Consider the following 20,276-nt stretch of genomic DNA (forward strand, 5'->3'; position numbering starts at 1 on the left):
ATATTAGCTAGAGGCAACTATCTAAGCAAATAGCTAATAAATTTATTTATATCTATTGTTTTCGCGTTCAACTAAATGCATGTTACATTATGTTCATAAAAGCAAATAATGGATTGACTCATTTCACAGTTTCACCGCATCACAGTCCGCGCATCCGAGTACAGTCGCTCCGGCGTGTCTTTAGAATTTTAATTAAATTGTTCATTGGCTCAATTAAATCGATTAATAAAAGCGGAGCGGAGCAGAAATGTTGCCCGTATTATTTCACAACAGTCGACGCGTATCACTGCCGCTGTCGTCTGCCAAATGAATTCGCCACATTATGAGATGTAATTATTACATTCCAAAATGTAAATACAGCGTTGTGTAAAATGATTACACGATATTAGTATACAACTGCGATTCCATCGTATTAAGAATGGAATAATTAATATAGTTGTTCTCAAAATTAAATCTTACTAACATAAATGCGAAAGTTTAGACGGATAGAAAGATGGATGTTTGTTAGAACGTATCTTCAGAACCGGAGCATGAATTTCGATGAAATTTGATATAGATGTAGAAATAGTCTGGAACACATATGCTACTAATATAGTTCTTTTAATTCCGGACAGACTCCTGGGCCACGGATAGTAAGTTAATAACTAACTTCGTGAAACCAATCTTATTAAAAGCATTTAACAAGAAAATTGACTTTAAAACGATGCACCGCGTCAAACGTCGTAGCGGAAGCGTTCTGGCAACTGCAACAAGGACGCGGCAGGAAGGTACGTCTCACTGACGCTAATTATCGCATTAATACAATTACCAGCCGCAAAGAGATGTCATTTTCCTCTGCCAAATGCAAATAGTGTAAAATTAGGTACTACGACCAAACAATCTTGAAACAACTGGAATAAATTTGTGTAAAAAACAGTAATTTTTAGCTGTCGAAGAAATATACCATTTACAAACTTTCGGTTTTGGTAATAATTTTCGCACTTAAACCCATTATCTTGGCTTTACTAGTTTCGCTTCTCAGGTTAATCTTCGTGATATATTGTTCAATGTTATAATAACAACACGACTAAAATCGTCCTAAAGAATTTGTTTTACTTAATAGGTTCCATGGAGCTATAGTTCTTAAGGTTTGAATCTTAATATACATAGTAACATTTCTGTATAACTCGCCCGTATCAACTTTATGAGTGCATTGTCACCGCGTTCTTTCATTGTAACCATTATTACGTATTGGAGATATAAATTGAGGGCAATTAGCAGTGGCTATAAATCGTTTGAGCCTAGTTGGTGACCGCGACTCCCGCGGGTGTCATCGATTGATAATTTATTGCTTTTCTTACTTATACTGGTAATTTGAGATATTGACAATAAAATAATTGTCTTAAAATGTGGTTTTGTGGATATTTTAATCGTATAATTTATCACAAAGTTAAATTGTATTATAATATTGATATATAATAGTGATATTATAATATTTTTAATTTTTTTTTCTTCTTTTAAACATTCATTCAATAGCCCGAAATGAAATGAATATAAAAAAACTTTTAACAAACTTCGTCAAATTAGGAATATGTAAATATTTACTTGCTAGTTTTTTGTTACATAGTAACAATTTAGTTTTGTTATAAACAAGAAATTAAAATCATGTCAACCTTTTTATTGATTTATATCCTATACGCTCAACAAAAGAATAAATCGGAATACCCCTTTGCAAATTATAAACCGATAAATCTAATACTTACAGATTCCAAACATGTGGAAGTGTCGGTGAGTCAAAACTCTTTCGTAACACATGTACGCGGGCGTCGTGAAAGAAAGTTTTAAGTACGGAAAAAGGCAATTGATCACCTACAATGGCACCGGAGCTGCACCCTTGAGGAAAAACTGGAGCTGATTTATCGGCGTAGTTGGAATTATCGCCATTTGCAATTCTTACCGCTACGAGTTAGCAAACAACTTGAGATAACGAATACGACGCGTTGAGAAAGTTGCACGAGTTCTTTAAATAGCTTCCCTTATTTACAACTATTTAAACGCATACATCGCTAATTAGATTCGCATTGTTTTAGTATGCTCAGTCATTCTTTTAATAAATTTGTTGAACAGAATATAGTAGAAGTACCTATCTTCCTTATAATTTTACTAGCTATCGCCTGCGTCTCCGTCCGCGCGGAATTAAAAAAATATCAATAATGGAGATAAAAACTACTCCATCTCCCAAGTTAGACAAAATTACAGATGCGTACAAAATTTGAGAAGTATAAGTTTAGTAGTTTCGGAGTTCATCGCGAACATACATCTTGATAAGAAATTTTTAAATATGACAATCAAAAATATATATCTCGCACAACTTAATCATGAGTTTCTGATCCACTGCCAAAATACCATTACTAAAACATAGGTCATCCCTCTCATTTTCTTTGAGAAAATAGGGATAACAATACGTATTTGTATGTGTTTTAGCAGTGAAAACTCTCCGTTATAGATAAAGTAGCTAAATATCTCCCAGAGGGCGTTTTTCTAGGTTAAGAGCCCAGTTTTATTGGTCTTGCTTTAGCCCATTTAGCTCTTAAAAAGGTGATCCGTAGTTCAATGCAGAGCTGTACACTTAAAAAAATATACAAAAAGATATTTCAATTTCTAGAAACACGAGTATGTTGGAAAATTAAAGGTTAACGGTAGCATAGGTGCAATGATGAGAATACGTGCGTTGGCAATATTGGCAGCACTGTGCGGCAGTTAACAGTTCCGTTACCCCGTGATGGCCGCCCTGGGCCGCAACATTGCCGTTTCCCCGATATTGAACCTTTGTCGTCACACGTTCACAAGAACATTCCAATGTCTTTATTTGCATTGAACGTTAACTTAAATGTGCTTCATATATCGTGCTAAGGATAATACGCATTTCATCTTAAAATGTGTCTATTTTAGAAGATTCTTAAACTATTCAGACCTAGTATTTAAGTACAATTGATATAATGAATAAAAAGATGAGGAAATCAATTTTATTATGTCAAATTTATTTTTAAATTCACACATCTATCACTTAGAATTTCCTCACAAAACTTTCAAAGACGTCAACGTATTGCTCTCCCTGGGATACGTCTCGACTTATCATCGGAAGAGCTTTTTCCAAAAGTTTATCTTCAAAATCGTTCAACTTGAATTCGTAGCATGGTTGGACTAAACCTTGAGCGCCAACTACTGTGGGGCCAGAGAAAAATTTTGTTCCAAAGTGAGGATTCGCCGTATACGAATTCACGGTTACTTCAGCACCACGTAACGCGTCTAAAATACAATCCACAAATTCATTTATCGACCAAGCCATTGACAAGGTGGCGGATTCGACTCCATATTTTTTGTTAACAACCTCAACTCCAGCTTTTCTTATCAATCTCGTCAACATATCAGCTTGGCGTTCAGTTACTTCGTATGTGTTAGGCGAGATATTCGAAAATAGAGGCACTATAGTTTCATCAGAGTGGCCACCGATGACTGGGATTTGTATTTCTGTTGGGTTCGCTTGTAAAACGTTACCGGCGAGAGATCGTGTCCTCGCTAAATCAAGGTGCGTTATACCGAACACTTTAAATGGATTGTAACTACCATAATTAAGTAAAAGAACACTAGCAAATGGCACTATTGAGTTTAAAGGACTTGTAGTTATCGCTAGAAATGCCGTCGAATTCTGTTCAGCCATAGCTCTACAAAGTTTCTGCACCGGTGGAGCGTTAGCGAATATCATTTGTTCCCTTTTGATACCTGGCTTCCTGTGACTCCTGTCGACCATTAGGATGAGATCTGTGAATCGTATCGCCGGGCGCAACATGGAAGGACCAGCGAAAGCAGACACGGTAGGTCCACCCGGCAAACAGTCCAATTCTATTGCTAGTTTATTTACAGATTCATTATCGTCATACAATTGTAGTCTTGAAATCTTTGGATTTTGTTTTAATAGTAAAGCCAAATTAGATCCAACCTCACCAACGGAACCAATGATAGATACTTGAATATTTCTCAGTGGTATAAAATTTAAATGGGATTTCTGTGTATTTCGAAAGAAGATTTTTGGCGATTTAAATTTAGCTAACAACATTTTACTGATTTTCGATTGATCTTACTTATAATGATTTCGTTACCTTTAATTTTAAAGCATTATTCTTGACACAAAACAGCAGTAAATGTCACTTGTGCCAAAATATAATTTACAGATAGTCACAATAACACTAACTAAATCAAATCTTTGTAAATTCTTCTTACGTGAATATCAAATACAAAAATACGAATCCCAACAACGGAAACGAGGGTCTCTGAAAGACACTTTTCTCGTAGGACCAACGGTTAATAGAATCTGTATTCTAACCGAGTTCTAGAATAAAGGAAAAGTACATGGCGAAACGAGACCTTTTAATAGCGTTTTAAATCATTTTCTTTTCACTAACCTTTAGTTACTAATTCCACGATATGAAAATATATACAATTTTATTTCATTGTTTAGAAGATTCAATAGACTTAGCAGGTGGAACAATCCAAGAACCACAACCCTGTCATGTCTTTTATTAAAAAAAATACAAATGAAAATCGTCAAAAACATCTCGTGTCATAAAATCTGACTTTTCAAATTTTTGTGTTTTCATTTTTTTATACATTAAAAAAATGTTTATGTCGCGGCAATTTTATAAAATAACATACAGTGCATTCTTTACTGTTACGAGAAATCATCAAGTAGCCATTGTAGGAGCAACCAATGAAGTCGGACAAACAACTGCGCTTTTGCTGCGAACATGTCCTTCCGTGAGCAAATTAGTCCTACACGACACAACCGATAGCACACCCGGTATTGTTCTAGATCTATCTCATATCCCATCCAAATCAAAAGCTAAAGGTTACTGCGGTAGTAATACTTTGGAAGAGGCCTTACAAGGTTCAAGTTTAGTTCTTGCTGTCGGTGGTTTACCGCAAAAATCTCTTCCAACATCACAATCGGTACTTTCTCAAAATGCGGATTTTATAAAAATTGTTTCTTCAGCGGTGACTAGAATCGCACCAGTGCCATTCTTTGGCATAGTAACAGAACCTATTAATACTCTCGTTCCTATGGCAGCTGAGGTTATGAGACATCAGGGATGTTACGAACAGAACAAACTATTTGGCGTTACCATCATCGATGCATTAAAAGCGCAGACGTTGTACGCTAAAGCGAACGGTTTTGTGCACAGCGAATGCCATGTGCCGGTCATCTGTGGCCATTCGAGAACAACTATGGTGCCGTTATTATCCCAAGCGAGTCCTAAGACCGTTCTACCTGAAGAGACGTGTCTTGATTTAACTACTAGCCTACGAGATTATACGATTTATGAAAAGGCGTCTTCACCTCTGACCCCTGCCTTATCCATTGCTTATAGCGTATATTTATTCACACAAAGGATATTAGAAGCAATAGATGGACAAATATCACAAGTGAACGCTTTGGTAGAGAACAATGATTTCGGTACTTCATATTTCTCAGGACTGGTTGAAGTTAATAAGAATGGTATCGGTGAAATGAGACTCTATTCAGATTTGTTCTCCTACGAATGCGGTATACTCGAACAGAGTATTAGACAATTACGAGAAGACGTCACAGTTGGAAAGAAAATATTAGAAATTGTCTAAGAAAATTAAAAATCTGAACTTTGATTAGAAAGTATCTTAAAAATATATTTATGTGTATTACACTTTTAATAATGTTTCCAGTACTTTATTTTGTGCCTAAACTACTTTATTCAAAGGTTCTTTGTTCTATTGTCCTATCAATATTGCAAAATATGTTTTTATTAATAAAATATATTTGGTACCAAAAAAAGGAATCCGTTTTATTTTCTCTTAATTGAATGGATAGATGAAGTTAAATAAAATATATTTTATAATCAATGAATTTTATTTACACAACCCTGGTTTCGTACAAAACATTAGTCAACCAAGGAAAACTTCAAGGCACTCAACAAAATGGCCGATTTACAAAAAATTGTCTCAAGATCGTACTATAGCGATATCGACCAAATGTCGAGAAATCAAAATTGTATCACAGAGTACTTTTACTTTATTCCAATTCAACACCAAAACTTTGTAAACAAAACTGCACTCATTGCTTTTGGAAATACTGTATTTTTAGGGTTCCGTACCTCATAGGAAAAAAACGGAACCCTTATAGGATCACTTTGTTCGTCCGTCTGTCTGTCGAGACCCTTTTTTTAATTTTAGTTAAGCGAAAAATAATATTTACGCAAATATTTTGGTATTTACTTAACATAAAAGATAACTTTCAAATTTTAAATTATAGCGTGATATGTTTTTTTTTATTCAAGTGCACAGTTCACAAAGTTTGGGTGTTCAATTTGAACAAAGTTAATTATCGTTACATGTCTTTTTAAAAGTAACAATTTAAACAAGGCATTTTTACATTTGAAGTGAACAATATTCAAATATAAATGTAACCAACGGATAAATCGATTAAAGAGATTTTCATTACCTAAATACTAATTGACACACATATTTTCTTTATTAAAATAAAAAAAAATTAAACCTAATGCACATAATCATTATATTTATAACAATAATACAATAAATATACTCGAAATCAAGAATGACAAAACTTAAAACACTAAAATTGAAAGCTACGATTTTTTCTGAATTAATTTAAACAATTTATGATGAAATCAACGCAGCGTGGGTAGGCCTCCCGCAAGATGGACCGATGACCTGGTCAAGGTTGCGGGAGCGTCCTGGATGCGGGTGGCACAAGATCGGTCATCGTGGCGATCTTTGGGGGAGGCCTATGCCCAGCAGTGGGCGTCTCATGGCTGAGTAGATAGATAGATGATGAAATCTGATTAATTTGATATATTTACGAAGATTAATTTCCCAAATGTACGTATCCATAAATTTTTATGGTTTAATTTTGTTTTAATCAAATTTTGAAATGCTGACTTTGGACACTACATTTTTATTTTGATTTTATGATTCAATTTTGATTGAATGTCTTCAAAAACTTAAATTAAATGGGTAAATCTACAAACTTAAAATTCATTTTACACATGTAATAAAAAAATTTATATGATTAATTCCCTAAACAACAAAAGCGGTCAAATAATACCAATAACACACATTTAACTATAAAGTCAGATTTAAATATCGTCAATTTAAGTTTATCAGATTTTTGTTGTAGACAGTTAAAAATATTTGATTTAAAAAATTGATGCTATAAATCTATACAAATATAAAGCGGAAGAGTTTGTTTGTTTAAACGCGCTAATCTCAGGAACTACTGGTCCGATTTGAAAAATCCTTTGTTGAAAAAAAAATTTTTGTGGATCATTCATTTATAGAGGAAGACAGTAGGCTATATAACATTACGCTGCGATCAATAGTTTTTTTTTTATTTCCGCGCGGACGGGGTCGCGGGCGACAGCTAGTTATCAATAAAGTCGAAACTTGAAAAGAAAATCCAAGGGACTGCAATATTTGTCTCCTTTAGCTTGAAGAGTTTCTCTTATTCCTGGTTCGACTATATACTGGTATAAAGCGTAAATAAGATAATTAGTTCCAAAGATAATTAAAAAAAAGATTTTGCAACTCACAATATTTTTTTTCGGCATTATAGTGATGGTTTAAATAAAGAAATGGAATAAAAAAAGATTATAACACAAAATATTTATACTGTGTTTATAAAAAAAAAAATATTTTATCTATACAATGTTCATAAAAATAACACGTCTTCTTCCGCAATACAAAAATGTTTTGATTTCACCAAATGGTAGACTATTCTCAGCAAGAAGAGTCAAAATGGAAATGTTTGGATGGAAATGTTTTTTTTTAATTAGTATCAATACATTTTATTGTGTAAAAAATACAAGTTCTTACCTTCAACGATTTTTACATAATAATTATTATTAAGTACGATATTTTTCTAAACTATCTGAACACTTGGTATAAAACTGAATTATAATTAATAATGATTTAAATACCCATTTCCACACTTACGAGTCGTCTAAGTTAATCACTTAGCGAAGATTTTTCTCATTAAATATATACTAGTCATTAAAAGGCAGGCAACTTCGCCATTTTGGCGAATTTAGGTGGCCGCTTACTAGTTTACCACCTTAATCAACTATTAAGAACATTGATGTTCACCCTTAGTGATAATTAAATGACTGTAAGTGGCAATAGGCTATTTAATACAACTAATCAGGACAAATTACGTCCAAAGCTGATAATTCTCCGAGATATGTTTCCTAAGCATGTACAAAAATAAAATATACAATTTGATATACAAATTGTTATAAATTAAATTCATTTCATTATTAAAAAAAAACATTCATATAAAATAACAATTTTATCCTAGTCAAAATCAACTGTGATTTTTTTTTTAATTAGACAAATTAACAATTCACACAAACCGCCACAAAGTCTCCAAATCTTGTCAACTGTAACAAAATGTATTAATTATTAGAACAAATAAGATTAGTAACAAACTTTACGAGATTGTACTAAACCTTACAGCCAATTTCATCCATACATCAAAATATTAGTAAGATAGTAATTCTATGGACAGGTCGACGCAGCGTGGGCAGGCCTCCCGCAAGATGGACCGATGACCTGTTCAAGGTTGCGGGAGCGTCCTGGATGCAGGTTGCATAAGACCGGTCATCGTGGCGATCTTTGGGGGAGGCCTATGCCCAGCAGTGTGCGACTCATGGCTGACAAGAAGAAGAAGAAGTAATTCTATAAGTCTACAAAATCTTGTGGTATAGAATCTTACTGATATAATAAATGCTAAAGTTTGTATGTATGGATGGATGGATGTTTGTTAGAAGTTATCTTCAGAATGGCTGCATGGATCTCTCTGAAATTTGTCATAGTTGTAGAACATAGCTTGGAAGAACAAATAGGCTACTAATCAAGTTTTTTTTAAAACCCACGGACTTAGTCGCGGGCGACAGTGAATTGTATATAACTTACCAGTTCATTCTTCATTACTCTTACTGAGATCGCTACCAGTTTCGCTGACAGAAGTTGATCGTATGCTGATGGAGGTCTCTTTAAACTGACTGATAAAATCGAGCAGCTTCTGCAGGTTTCTCTGCGTGTTGATCTGATCAGCGAGGAGTTGCCGCTTCTCCTCATTATGCTCGTCCAGGTTCTCCTTGAGTGTCGCGGCACGCGCTTCCAGCTTGCTTAGTTCTTCGCATAACTCTATGTTTCGTTGCTGTAAGCGTTTGTGTTCCGCTACTTTATCTATAAATATAAAAAAAAATGTTCTAAACAATATTTTTACGAACATATTGGCGTATGTATTAAAGCTGGATCACGACTGTTGCATAACTAAGTCGCAATATTATAGACTCCTAACATTCGTATATTGCGTTACAATGCGTTTCTTAAAATTGTCCATGAACCAGCCCCGTAAAGTATAATAAAAAAATTTAAATTTGTTTTAGTTTAAAAAATTATACACAGTTACTAAATGTTTTTTAGTGTGAAAACAGATTGAATTTACGAAATCGCACATTCATATACCCATATCAATACTACATGGTGTTAGTGTCCGACGAATCAGTACACAAAATCCTTAACAGGATGATTTTTTAATCTTTGTCTTAGATATTCCTTGCACATGACCTACAGGATGATTTTTTAAGCTTAGTCTAAGATTTCTTGCACATGTGTCAGGAATACATGTGAGCGTCTATTTTACCTCTAAATATCTGTGCAGGAGGGCATGCAGGCGGGCAGGCGGGCGGGCAGACGGGCGGGCAGGCGGCGGGGTCGGGCAGCGGCGAGCGACAGCTGGGGCAGCGGCCGCGCGCCGCACACCCCGTGTGCTGCCACGTTCCGCACATAGCGCAGCACACCAGCAGCGATGGCACATCTGCACACAAATTATAAATAACACTAGATTAGTAACATATTAATATATTAGACATCCGCACTTGTAGATGCACTGCCTACCTTTAATCGACGAAGAACAAGTACAAAAAGATAATTTTTCTCCTACCTATTCGTCCAATCCTCCGTCTAATTAACTTTCCCTTCCCTTCATTCCTTTATTCGTTAAGGATGATAAGGGAAAGAAGACAAAAATTAAGGCTACAAAACAATAATCGCACTGTACGCTGTATTGCTTAGTAGTGTGTCTGAAACTGCTATCACTTGAATATTTCTTAACTTTACTACAAGCAAAATTAAACTTCTTGGAAAAAGATCTTCAAAGATACTAATCACTTAATTTCATATATTTTTAATACTTTTTTTTTATTCATATAGAATCTTACCATTTCTGCCACAACTATGACAGACTTTCTTGACCGCCGGCTCCACCGTTAGCCCCGCCGGTAGCTGCGAGAGCCAGGCCGGCGCGCTCTGAACCCAACCTAATTCAAATATAATATTTTAGTAACAGCCACTTTTCACTGCCAAATACATAGTCTAAATGTTATTCATGATTTTATTTCTGATTTGTTTACACATTGATTCACTCTTTTATTTCATACTTTATTAGTGGCTAATGGCAATACAGAAGCTTGAAACCTCTATATGTGAGTTATTGTCCAGTCCTGACGGACAAACTCCACTAGCCAGAAACTTGGGTTAGAGAAACATTAGACTTTACTTATTCAGATTCTTCTGTAATACAGATTTAGTGCCACAATTTTTCCTGACGAGAACAATATCATATAAAATAAATAATAACAATTATTATAGTATTGAGGTTGTCTAATTTTAAATCTTTTAACATATGATATAATATGAATGAAAGTAATACCTTTATTTTCTGTTGACGATCCTGATGGTGATCCTTCACGTGATGACTTGGCTTGACCCTGAAATATTCATTATATGAAAAAACCAAAAAATAATAATACACCAAAGTACTGTTTTTTTACAAGATTAAAACAAAAATGCAATGTATTCAAATATGAGATATCTTACATTGTCTAAAGAACTATACAATATAGGGCAATCTATTTTTTCTTGGTAATTTTCTTACAGGTTTTTGAATTGTAAAAATTTGTATATTATATTTATATATGAATCATATTACCTGTTGTTTTTTTAACTTCGCCGATCGTGTCTGCGGCGGATCACTATGTGACTGCAGATACGGGAATTGGTTTAATTTCTTTCTTTTCTGAAAATATCAAGTGGAATTAATAGACATATAGGTTTAGTTATTTTAAACATAACTATCGCCCGCGATTCCGTACGCGCGGTTTTAAAAAAAAACTTAATTAGTAGCCTAGTTATCCTTGCTTAATTTTGAATTTAAGACACATTGAGCCGTTCAAGAGATACCTTCTAACATCCATTCAATCATTCGCATTTATAATATTAAATGTATCACAACTTTGTTTATTAAAATTTCTTAGTCTCAGAATAGTCAACATTTTAATTTATGTAAACTTACTGGCAGCATATCATAGTTTCCATAAATGAAGTCACTATTTGCAGTTGTAGTTTTTCTTCTTTTTCTACGTTCATTCCTTTTCTTTTCCACTAATTCTCTCTGTTGATGTGTGATCAGGCCTATTAATCTGAAAATAATATGTACAAGTTTAATTTAAGTATAACAAATAGGTATTGTTATATTGACTATAATCTTTATATTTTCGAGTAAAAAAATGTACAAATATTTCTAAAAATATAGTTAAAAGAAAACAGTAATTGTAACTTTTGGTAATAAAATATGTTGAAACTTTGGTAGAGTGTTATGAAATTTGCTAAAAAGACCTATGAAAAATAAAAAGATTCGCCATAATTTATTTTGCTTTGAATGTAATAACTAATAGATCCTACCTCATGAAGATCTCTTGTGGCACCAGTTCACCAGATTCCGGCAGAGGTGGAGGTGATGGAGTGGGTGATGGCTCATGATCCTGTGATGAGTCTGAGTCCGATCGCTGTTCGCACCATTGTTGTTCAACTTTAGTGCCTCTATTTAACATGTTATATTTGATATATATTTAATTTCTTTCATTATTTAAAATACTGATTCTAATTAAACACAAAAAATTAACTACAATAAACCTTGCTATGTTTTAAACTGTAAACAAATACTTTAAATATGTAGAAAGTAACTTATGACTGTTATATTTTGCATAATTGTCACTAATTTTCTAGAATATAAAAAATAGTCAAAACACTTACATTAAAGCTTCTTTGACTTTCTTAAGAGCATTTGTAAAATTATTTCTACTGTCATGGACTGTATTTGACAACTGAGAATTATGGTATTTTTCATGAGCATCATTTTCACTTGCATTGGAGTTTTCTTTATCATTGAAAGACTTTAATTCATGTTCTGAATCAGAAGCGTTAGTTCCCTCGTTACATTCCGATTTTATCAATATTTCATTTAAGACAGATGGTTTTAATAATGATATGGATCTGTTTCTACTGCGATACTGTAACTGATGGTCCCGTAACTGCTGAGCAACATAACGTGTCTCATTTTCAATACTGACTTGCTTATTCCTTGCTTTAAGCCGCTGCTGATAAAGAATCAGTTCTCTACGTAATCTATCAACTACAGTTTTCTGAAATTAGAAATTTTATGTGTATAATAAAATCATATATAAGCAGTAAAAGTTATAAAAAGTAAGAACAAATTTAATAACATTAAATATTAATAGATTTGCATCAGTTAAATAAACTGTGCTGTACTTTGTACTAGCAAAAAATTTACGAAAGAAAGAACTCACTTGATTTCTCCCAATAGCGATAATTTCTTTTTCTGCTTCCTTTACTTTTATTTTTAGATGTACATTCTGAAAAACAAATTTAATTTAGCAAAAAGTGTTATTAAGGTAAAAAAACAGTAAAGGTAAACAAAACTTACATTTTCGTCTTCTTGAAGTCGCGCAACCCAAATCTGGAAGTTAAGAAAAATGTTTTTTACTTCTTACATAGTGACTATAATTACAAATTCAAAAGTTTAACAAAATTATGGAACAAAATCCAGAAATTAAACTGAGAAACAACACTCGCCTGATGAACTCTAATTGCATTTTTCAAGTCAGTCTGTGTTTTGCGAATATCTTCCTTTATTTCATTAGATACTTCCATGATCACACATAAAACAATAAACTTATAGTTATAAAACACATCACATAATTTTAACTCTATGAATACTTTTCTTATATTACTACGATTTTTAAGAAAAATAGTATTTTTTTATTATTAAATAGTCAACTTTTGTTTCGCAGTCACAGTTTAACAAAAAAAACTCTTCAAAGGAAACACTGAAATCTGAATGTTAACTATTCGGAAACACTATTTAAATACTTTTTTATTAATGTTAGATGTAGTACTTTGTTTATGCAAACTAAAGGAGTACTCATTTAAGAAAAAAATTCTTGATGATATAAATATTTCTTTTAGTTAAATTCAAAGTAAAAATAGTCTAAAATTTACATTCAAACTATACTAACTATATAACTATACAAAGTGTGACAACTCGGAAGTCGGAAGTTACAATATTTTTGGATTGCAAAGTTTTTCGCCTCTAACATTCGAATATTAATCTAATTCCAAGGGAATAAAATTTAAAATAACTTTTGTACCGTAGAACAAACAGAAAGCGAAAGTATATAGAAACTATTCCTGTGTTGTATTGTTTTTCTGTAAACTTTTAAATAATATAGTAATATTGTACAAATCTACAAAAAACATATATCATAAATAGGACAAAAAAACACTAAAAAAAGATTCACTTTCTATTTTTATACATTTAAATAAATAAAGTGCTTTCTAAATTACAATATTTATATATAGAATTATAAGTGTTGTTGAATTAAACAATTCAAATATGAAATTACGTTTTTTTTTAATATAGACAGTTTTCTTGTTGAAATTGAAACAGCTAACAAAGCGTTCATATGTTATGCCTTTGCCTTTTGCCTGTCTGTGATTTCGACTGATGACATAATATGACAAAGATATGAATGACATTTTTTATTAATTGTCCTCTGTATCTGCTGTCGGATGGCATGCCATGTTAAAAGTAAAATCCAGGATCAGAAGATAAGAATTTAAGAAACACGTTCAAATTTGATATCATCACAGAAAATACATTTTACAGATTCAAGCTTTGGATGTCAAGTTTTTTCGCTCAATGGAACAAACGCATCTACAAGGTAGTAATCTTACTTGACTGCTAGAAACAACATAATGTCAGTAAAAAGGCGGGCAGCTGCCGATTTAAATCATGAGAATTGGGATAAAGAAGAGAAAAATGAAGAAATAGGCAGTTTTAAAACAGCACCCGGAGAGGTTCTCGAGAAGCGTGTTTTCAGACTGGCCAAACGGCGTAGCCAAAATGTTCCTGGCCATGAGGTAAATAGTCCATTCTCGTTTTTGCTTATCGGCTCTACGCATAACGTTTATTGGTAATGTTAATAAAACAGTTGTCTGCATTTGAATATCTAGAATTGCTTCTTATACATTCTAAAATTATATACTTGAATATATCTATTTATAATCTTCTTGAATTTTTACAGTCTAAAAAACCAGTCTTCAGTGGATTTGGTGGTTTTAATAAAGCTCAACCATCATCATTTGATTTCTTAGCGAATTTGACCAAAGGTGCTAGTACACCAAGTACAGCCAACAGTGCAACTCTTAATGTGAATGCCAGTGATATGAAACCATTTGGTAGCAACATTTTTACCACACCTACATCTGCAAGTGCTACAGGACTGAGTTTTGGAAAATTGGCTTCAGAATCTACCTCTGCTGGAAAACCACCTGATGCAGATTCCACTGTAAATGAAAACATATTCAAGGCACCAGTGACATCGGGGTCTACTACCAGTGGTTTCAATTGGAAAGCTCCTGAAAGCTCACCATTACCATCTTCAATATTTGGAGTAGCTTCATCAAATTCCAATAATAAATCTCTTTTTGCCTCAAATGCTACAACACCATTTCCAATACAAACAACTTCAAATGCTTCTCAGATAAAGTTAGATTCCCAAACTCAGAATCAGATGCCACAATTACAGGTTTCACAGACACCGGCTTTTCAGTTTAAGTCTCCACCGGCACAGCCCTTACAATTTAAGGCTCCACAAACCCAGAGCCCACAATTTAAAGCACCTCAAACACAGACTTCACAATTCCAGAGCCCTCAGTCGCAGTCCTCTCTGTTTCAGGCAACACCAACCACACAAAATCAAACATCACAATCACAAAGCTCTGTATTCCAGACTCCACAACCACAGACCTCACAATTCCAGAGTCCACAGCCCCAAACATCACTGTTTCAGGCACCACAGACACAAAGCTCACAATTTCAGAGCCCCCAGTCCCAAACATCTCTATTTCAGGCACCACAGACACAAACCACACAATTAGGAAGCCCACAGTCCAAAACATCATTGTTTCAAGCACCTCAGACCCAAACCTCACAATTCCAAAGTCCCCAGTCCCAAACCTCACTTTTTCAGATACCCCAGACTCAGACCTCACAATTTCAAACACCACCAGCTCAATCTTCACTATTCCAATCCCAAGCCTCACAATTTAAGAGTCCCCAGTCCCAGACCTCATTGTTTCAGGCACCGAAACCACAGACCACACAATCACAGGGATCACAATTATGGACCCAAACTACTCTACCTACAAGTGAAAATGTTACTAGAAACAAAATAGAAGTAAAAGCTTCTGAGAATAATACAAACTCGCAGAATGTGCAAGAAAGTAAATTAACTTACTACAGTAAGTTAAAGGCCTTAAATGTATCCGTTTTGGAGTGGATCAAAAAACATGTGGATGAAACACCTCTGTGCATACTCACACCAATATTTAAGGATTATGATAAATACCTCATTGAAATTCAAAATGAGTATGAAAGTTGTAAAAAGGAAGAGAAAGAAACCACTAATGAAAATGACTCCACCAAAATTTCTGAAACCATTAAAAATCCACCTGTGAGCGTCAACAATTCTGTTGCCTCAATCTTTGCTGCATCTGTAAATACACCAAAATCTATATTTTCTTCAGCTATCAAAAGCACAACTCAATCACCAAGTTTTTCCTTTGGATTTACATCAACACCAAGCACTAATACTACAAGTTCCGGTTTTACATTTGGTTTAAGTTCAACTCAAAGTACATCAACCACCTCATCTCCATTTGCTGTGAGCACTGCTAACTCTATACCAAATGGTCAACAACCCTTTTCATTTGGAACAGGGAAACCTTTCAGCTTCAATTCAAACATACAAACTCAGTCAAATACAGAAAATACAAATGAAAATGCTGAAGAAAATGATGAGCCACCAAAAGTAGAGTTTACCCCAGTTGTTGAAGAGAACAGCATTTTTGATAAACGCTGCAAAATATTCATTAAGAAAGATAATAATTTTGTAGACAAAGGTGTTGGCACACTATACATAAAGAAGATAAATGATAGTGAGAAGCATCAGCTTTTAGTGCGGGCAAACACAAATTTGGGAAATATATTACTTAATTTAGTTCTCACTTCCTCCATACCAACACAACGGATGGGTAAAAATAATGTAATGTTGGTTTGTATTCCCACTCCAGAGGCTAAACCACCACCTGTTCCCATATTGATTAGAGTGAAAACATCCGAGGAAGCTGATGATTTATTAAATACATTAGATAAATATAAGGCTTAAGACATTGTAATAAAGAATATGGAAATGTCACACTTGTTTCTATGTAATTCATTAGTAGATTGAGTCATCTGGTATCAAAGCCTAATGTTAACATAATTAGTTCGCATATTTTTTGTTTTCACAAGTATATGTTTAGTGCTTAGATGTTACTTGACATCTATAACTATCTCATTCCTAGTAATCAATAAATAAATTGCATATGTATTTGTATCCAATTATTCCTAATGTATCAATTTACTCACCTCAAATGTAAACCGTAAAGTTTGGATATCTTTCCAATTAACACAAGAAAATAATCTTTTTGTAAAAAGAGAGCAATAGCTAAATTAAGCTGCTGTTGAGTGCCCAATACAAGTGACTACCTCAATGCATATTTGCAACAGAGATGTTGAATTAATTTTTGTTTGAAAGTGAAATATGTTAAACATATACAGACTTGGTATAAGGAAAAGTAGAATTGTAAAAACAAGATTAGTTCTACACATTTGTATTTGTTAAGTACCTATATACTAAATTTCAAATGAACGGCCAATTCCTGTAAACAGTTTTATAAAATTGGTTGTCATATATTTACCAAGGATACAGTAACCAAAATGAAATATACTATATAAAAAATATTTTGTCACCATTTATTGCAATTTGAATAGACTTAGTTGTAACAAATAACAAAATCGAGTATATATAGTACATAAATTGTAGCACTCAACAATAATTATATTATAATTCTAAATAAATCTGTCCTTTATATTCACACATGCATTGTTTTTTAAAACTATAATCAAATTAAAGGAAAGGTGGTGAAAATTCAAGAAATTGATCAATTAGTAAAATTTATACTACATCCTCCCCATTAACATTAAAAATAAGGTTTATTTACATATTAAGATATATAGCAGGACTCTTATTATATTAATTCATTGAATCTATCTTTCACACCCTGTGCATGCAGAAGTGTTAATTGAAAGATTTTATATCTAACAATTCATTTTCAGACGAGTTTTGTTACAACAAATAAAACAATTTATAAGAGTACAGAATTATGTGCCAGCAACATAACTATTTGACATCTGCCCTAAGCCCATCTGAATTCTTTGCATGTGAATCTCAACATTACTTTGAAACAACCTTTGATGCTGTGGTTCAAGTTTCATTTTTATTTGATCCATAGTACCCTGTAAGACACTTAGTTCATATGCATTTTGATCGGAATCAGATAAGCTTTTTACTTGTAGCATAAGGGCAGTTAAATCTGTTATGAGGTCTATGATGTTAGGATCCTTTAGAGTGCCATTATTATTCTTCTCAACAAGCAATGATGCCTCCTCGCGGCATTTTTCTCTAAGGTGAGAAGGTGCCAACATGGCAGCGAGACTAGGGCCTGGTGCTATTTGTTGGCAATACTGCTGAACCTGATTGATATAATCCTGCAAGTCCATATTCATTCTTTCTAATTCTATAACAACTGCGGCATATTTCCTTTCAAAATCTTCAGGCAGTTTTTGGCCAAATGGTTTCCTTTTCTCTGCTTCACTATTATATTCCTTTAATCTGTTTATTTTGTTTCTTTTAGCACGCAATATTTTTGCTAACTTTACTATTAATTCAAGCAAGTCGAAAGGAAAACCACCAATATTTGCTTCCATTTGCTTTGAAATATCATTGCATCCAATTAAGGGGTCACTTTTACTAGTGTTATTAGACCCAGAAGATGGTTGGTATAAATTAAAAATTTCCTGCATAACATATCTAGGTCTAAATTTCTGTGTTATTGAAGAGAGATTGATGGTGTCTGGTGGTTCATTTGACAATACTTCATAATCAGGTACCGAGTGTGTTCCAAGCTTAGGTCTCTCAAATGTTATCCGATATGTATTGTTGGATGTGTCCACAGCATCTATGCACCCAGTAAACAGTCCATCTTGCGGCTTGCGCAGTCTTGCAGTGACTTTGGTACCAACAACTAACTGCATTGGTATCTCATTCGGTAAATCTTTAACACATATATCTGCCGTTTTCCTTTGTTGTATGTATCGTATTAATTTCCTTTTTCTTTCAAGTTCTTTGCGCTCCTCAGCAAAAAAAGCTTGGGAGCATCTTCGCGGTTTACCCATCATTCGTCTAATTTTTGCCCATTGTATTTGGGTCAATTTCCGATTAACTGTCAGCTGGGGAAAGGATTCTTTAAGACAAATCATAAAATCGTTTTCACCTTCAAATAGAGCCTTGTCTATATTACTATAGAAGTATTCAAAACACACCCATTTATGAGCTTTAGGTAATTTTAACAAGTTCCTTAATCGCATACCTATCCTTTGCCCACTTTTACGATCTGGAGATTGACTTCCTTGTGTCGCAACTTTTTCCTCATATCGATCAACAGGTTTGTGTCCCTTTGTTGGCGACTTTTGTTTTTTAGCACTTGATGATTTGGTTGGAGACTTACTCAACAGTCTAGGTAATCGTTTCGGAGATTGCCGAGGCGGAGGAGACGTATTTATAAAATCGTCAACGAAAATAAATCTGTTTTTCGTCCTTATGCGAGCTGGCATACCTCTTGCGTTTAGCTTCTGAACAGGTTCACTAGGTGCAGGTTTTGGCGGTAACTTAGTTCCAACTCTGTGAAGTCCAAGCGCGGCAGGTCCAAAAGCAAGAGGTGTCTCGTCTTCCTCGGGTAAATCGGAATCCATTGGCTCACTCTTAATCTTATATTGCAAACCCGTTGAATTTCTTCCATCTTTTGGACTACCTTGAAGATAAAAAATTTCAATATTATTGGATAACTCTTATTTAAGTTTTAATATATGTCGCTAAGATGTGCACTGTCATAACAGGTATATTATGAAATGGAATAAGATTTCGAAAATTGTCAACAAAATGATCTTTGTCAATAAGGCTAAAAATTTGAATTTTTTCAAATTTTGAACCTTTAGAATCAAAATATATTCTATACTTAACAGATGAAGTACTTAAATTGATACTCAATTTAAAAAGAGATCTTAATTCAAATTTTTACAAATTTTATTTAAGTTTTGTGTTATATAAAGCAACTAAAGATAAAGATTTGTTTGATAAAAATATAAACAAACTTACTTTTCCATTTATCCGCCATATTGACGTCGTAAATTTGTTTCAATTTAAAGAAGAGAGCGCCAAGTCGGGCAAAAGACAATAAAAGTGTCTTTGGTAAGTTTTCGAGATTATAAAAAGGATATTAAAAAATGTCTTTTTTAGTTTATGGTCTTAAGATAAGGGAAAAATTAAAAAATCGTGCTTTTTAATTCTAAGTTTAACTGGAAAAATTGGAACACAGTAATAATTAAATTAAAAACAAAAAATTTAAAAATTTAACACATCGCTACTGATCTGAAATTATTATAATTGCGAAAGTTTGAATGTATAGTTGGATTTTTGTTAGAAGATACCTGCAGAACGGCTTTACGGATCTTGATGAAATTTCGAAAAGATGCAGAACATAGGAACATAGCTTAAAAGAGCATATAGGCTATATTTTACGTTTTTAGCCGACTTAAAATGTTTTGCGGTCGGAGACGCGGGCAACAGCCAGTTTAATATAGATTAATAACCGAAAGATTG

The 20,276-nt window shown here is 33.5% G+C and overlaps 5 protein-coding genes across 8 annotated transcripts; 2 read left to right on the forward strand and 3 right to left on the reverse strand.

Moving 5' to 3' along the window:
- Positions 1 to 3,013: 3,013 nt before the first annotated feature.
- On the reverse strand, positions 3,014 to 4,177 carry LOC106123353 (malate dehydrogenase). Its single transcript, XM_013319614.1, has one exon. It carries the CDS (start codon positions 4,094 to 4,096, stop codon positions 3,047 to 3,049), a length of 1,050 nt encoding a protein of 349 aa, XP_013175068.1. The 5' UTR covers positions 4,097 to 4,177; the 3' UTR covers positions 3,014 to 3,046.
- A 414-nt stretch (positions 4,178 to 4,591) lies between these two features.
- Positions 4,592 to 5,661, forward strand: LOC106123351 (malate dehydrogenase). Its single transcript, XM_013319611.1, has one exon. It carries the CDS (start codon positions 4,657 to 4,659, stop codon positions 5,653 to 5,655), a length of 999 nt encoding a protein of 332 aa, XP_013175065.1. The 5' UTR covers positions 4,592 to 4,656; the 3' UTR covers positions 5,656 to 5,661.
- Positions 5,662 to 6,806: 1,145 nt separating this feature from the next.
- LOC106123279 (PHD finger protein 21A) lies at positions 6,807 to 13,316 on the reverse strand. Of its 3 annotated transcripts, none has more exons than XM_013319516.1 (12): positions 13,027 to 13,316; positions 12,878 to 12,910; positions 12,741 to 12,806; positions 12,187 to 12,575; positions 11,836 to 11,973; positions 11,447 to 11,573; positions 11,084 to 11,170; positions 10,805 to 10,862; positions 10,314 to 10,412; positions 9,737 to 9,910; positions 9,001 to 9,276; positions 6,807 to 6,842 (listed from the first exon to the last, which is right to left on the reverse strand). In XM_013319516.1, exons 1-11 carry the CDS (start codon positions 13,102 to 13,104, stop codon positions 9,005 to 9,007), a joined length of 1,521 nt encoding a protein of 506 aa, XP_013174970.1. In that variant the 5' UTR covers positions 13,105 to 13,316; the 3' UTR covers positions 6,807 to 6,842; positions 9,001 to 9,004. The 3 variants fall into 3 exon arrangements, with proteins under 3 accessions (XP_013174970.1, XP_013174969.1, XP_013174971.1); XM_013319515.1 differs by lacking the exon at positions 6,807 to 6,842 and adding an exon at positions 7,720 to 8,465 and having other exon boundaries at positions 13,027 to 13,315; XM_013319517.1 differs by lacking the exon at positions 6,807 to 6,842 and adding an exon at positions 8,711 to 8,738.
- Positions 13,317 to 13,946: 630 nt separating this feature from the next.
- Positions 13,947 to 16,886, forward strand: Nup50 (nuclear pore complex protein Nup50). 2 transcript variants are annotated; one of them, XM_013319733.1, is made up of 3 exons: positions 13,947 to 14,041; positions 14,120 to 14,373; positions 14,538 to 16,886. In XM_013319733.1, the coding sequence occupies exons 2-3, from the start codon at positions 14,209 to 14,211 to the stop codon at positions 16,680 to 16,682; spliced, it is 2,310 nt and encodes a 769-aa protein (XP_013175187.1). In that variant the 5' UTR covers positions 13,947 to 14,041; positions 14,120 to 14,208; the 3' UTR covers positions 16,683 to 16,886. The 2 variants fall into 2 exon arrangements, with proteins under 2 accessions (XP_013175187.1, XP_013175186.1); XM_013319732.1 differs by having other exon boundaries at positions 13,975 to 14,373.
- Positions 16,887 to 17,425: 539 nt separating this feature from the next.
- On the reverse strand, positions 17,426 to 19,843 carry Aly (aly protein). Its single transcript, XM_013319735.1, has 2 exons — positions 19,773 to 19,843; positions 17,426 to 19,428 (listed from the first exon to the last, which is right to left on the reverse strand). The coding sequence occupies exons 1-2, from the start codon at positions 19,789 to 19,791 to the stop codon at positions 17,720 to 17,722; spliced, it is 1,728 nt and encodes a 575-aa protein (XP_013175189.1). The 5' UTR covers positions 19,792 to 19,843; the 3' UTR covers positions 17,426 to 17,719.
- Between the last annotated feature and the right edge of the window lie 433 nt (positions 19,844 to 20,276).

This window comes from Papilio xuthus, unplaced genomic scaffold, assembly GCF_000836235.2.
Source record: "Papilio xuthus unplaced genomic scaffold, Pxut_1.1 DF826115.1, whole genome shotgun sequence".
Lineage (NCBI taxonomy): Eukaryota > Metazoa > Arthropoda > Insecta > Lepidoptera > Papilionidae > Papilio > Papilio xuthus.

Excerpts from the sequence above, each read along its gene's own strand:
- LOC106123279 (XM_013319516.1), bottom strand. The coding sequence starts at position 13,104 with ATGGAAGTATCTAATGAAATAAAGGAAGATATTCGCAAAACACAGACT. Across the intron at positions 11,574-11,835 it reads CCACAAGAGATCTTCATGAG|ATTAATAGGCCTGATCACAC; the intron begins GTAGGATCTATT and ends TATTATTTTCAG. Across the intron at positions 9,911-10,313 it reads TCATAGTTGTGGCAGAAATG|ATGTGCCATCGCTGCTGGTG; the intron begins GTAAGATTCTAT and ends ATTTGTGTGCAG.
- LOC106123351 (XM_013319611.1), top strand. The coding sequence starts at position 4,657 with ATGTTTATGTCGCGGCAATTTTATAAAATAACATACAGTGCATTCTTT.
- Nup50 (XM_013319733.1), top strand. The coding sequence starts at position 14,209 with ATGTCAGTAAAAAGGCGGGCAGCTGCCGATTTAAATCATGAGAATTGG. Across the intron at positions 14,374-14,537 it reads AAAATGTTCCTGGCCATGAG|TCTAAAAAACCAGTCTTCAG; the intron begins GTAAATAGTCCA and ends GAATTTTTACAG.
- LOC106123353 (XM_013319614.1), bottom strand. The coding sequence starts at position 4,096 with ATGTTGTTAGCTAAATTTAAATCGCCAAAAATCTTCTTTCGAAATACA.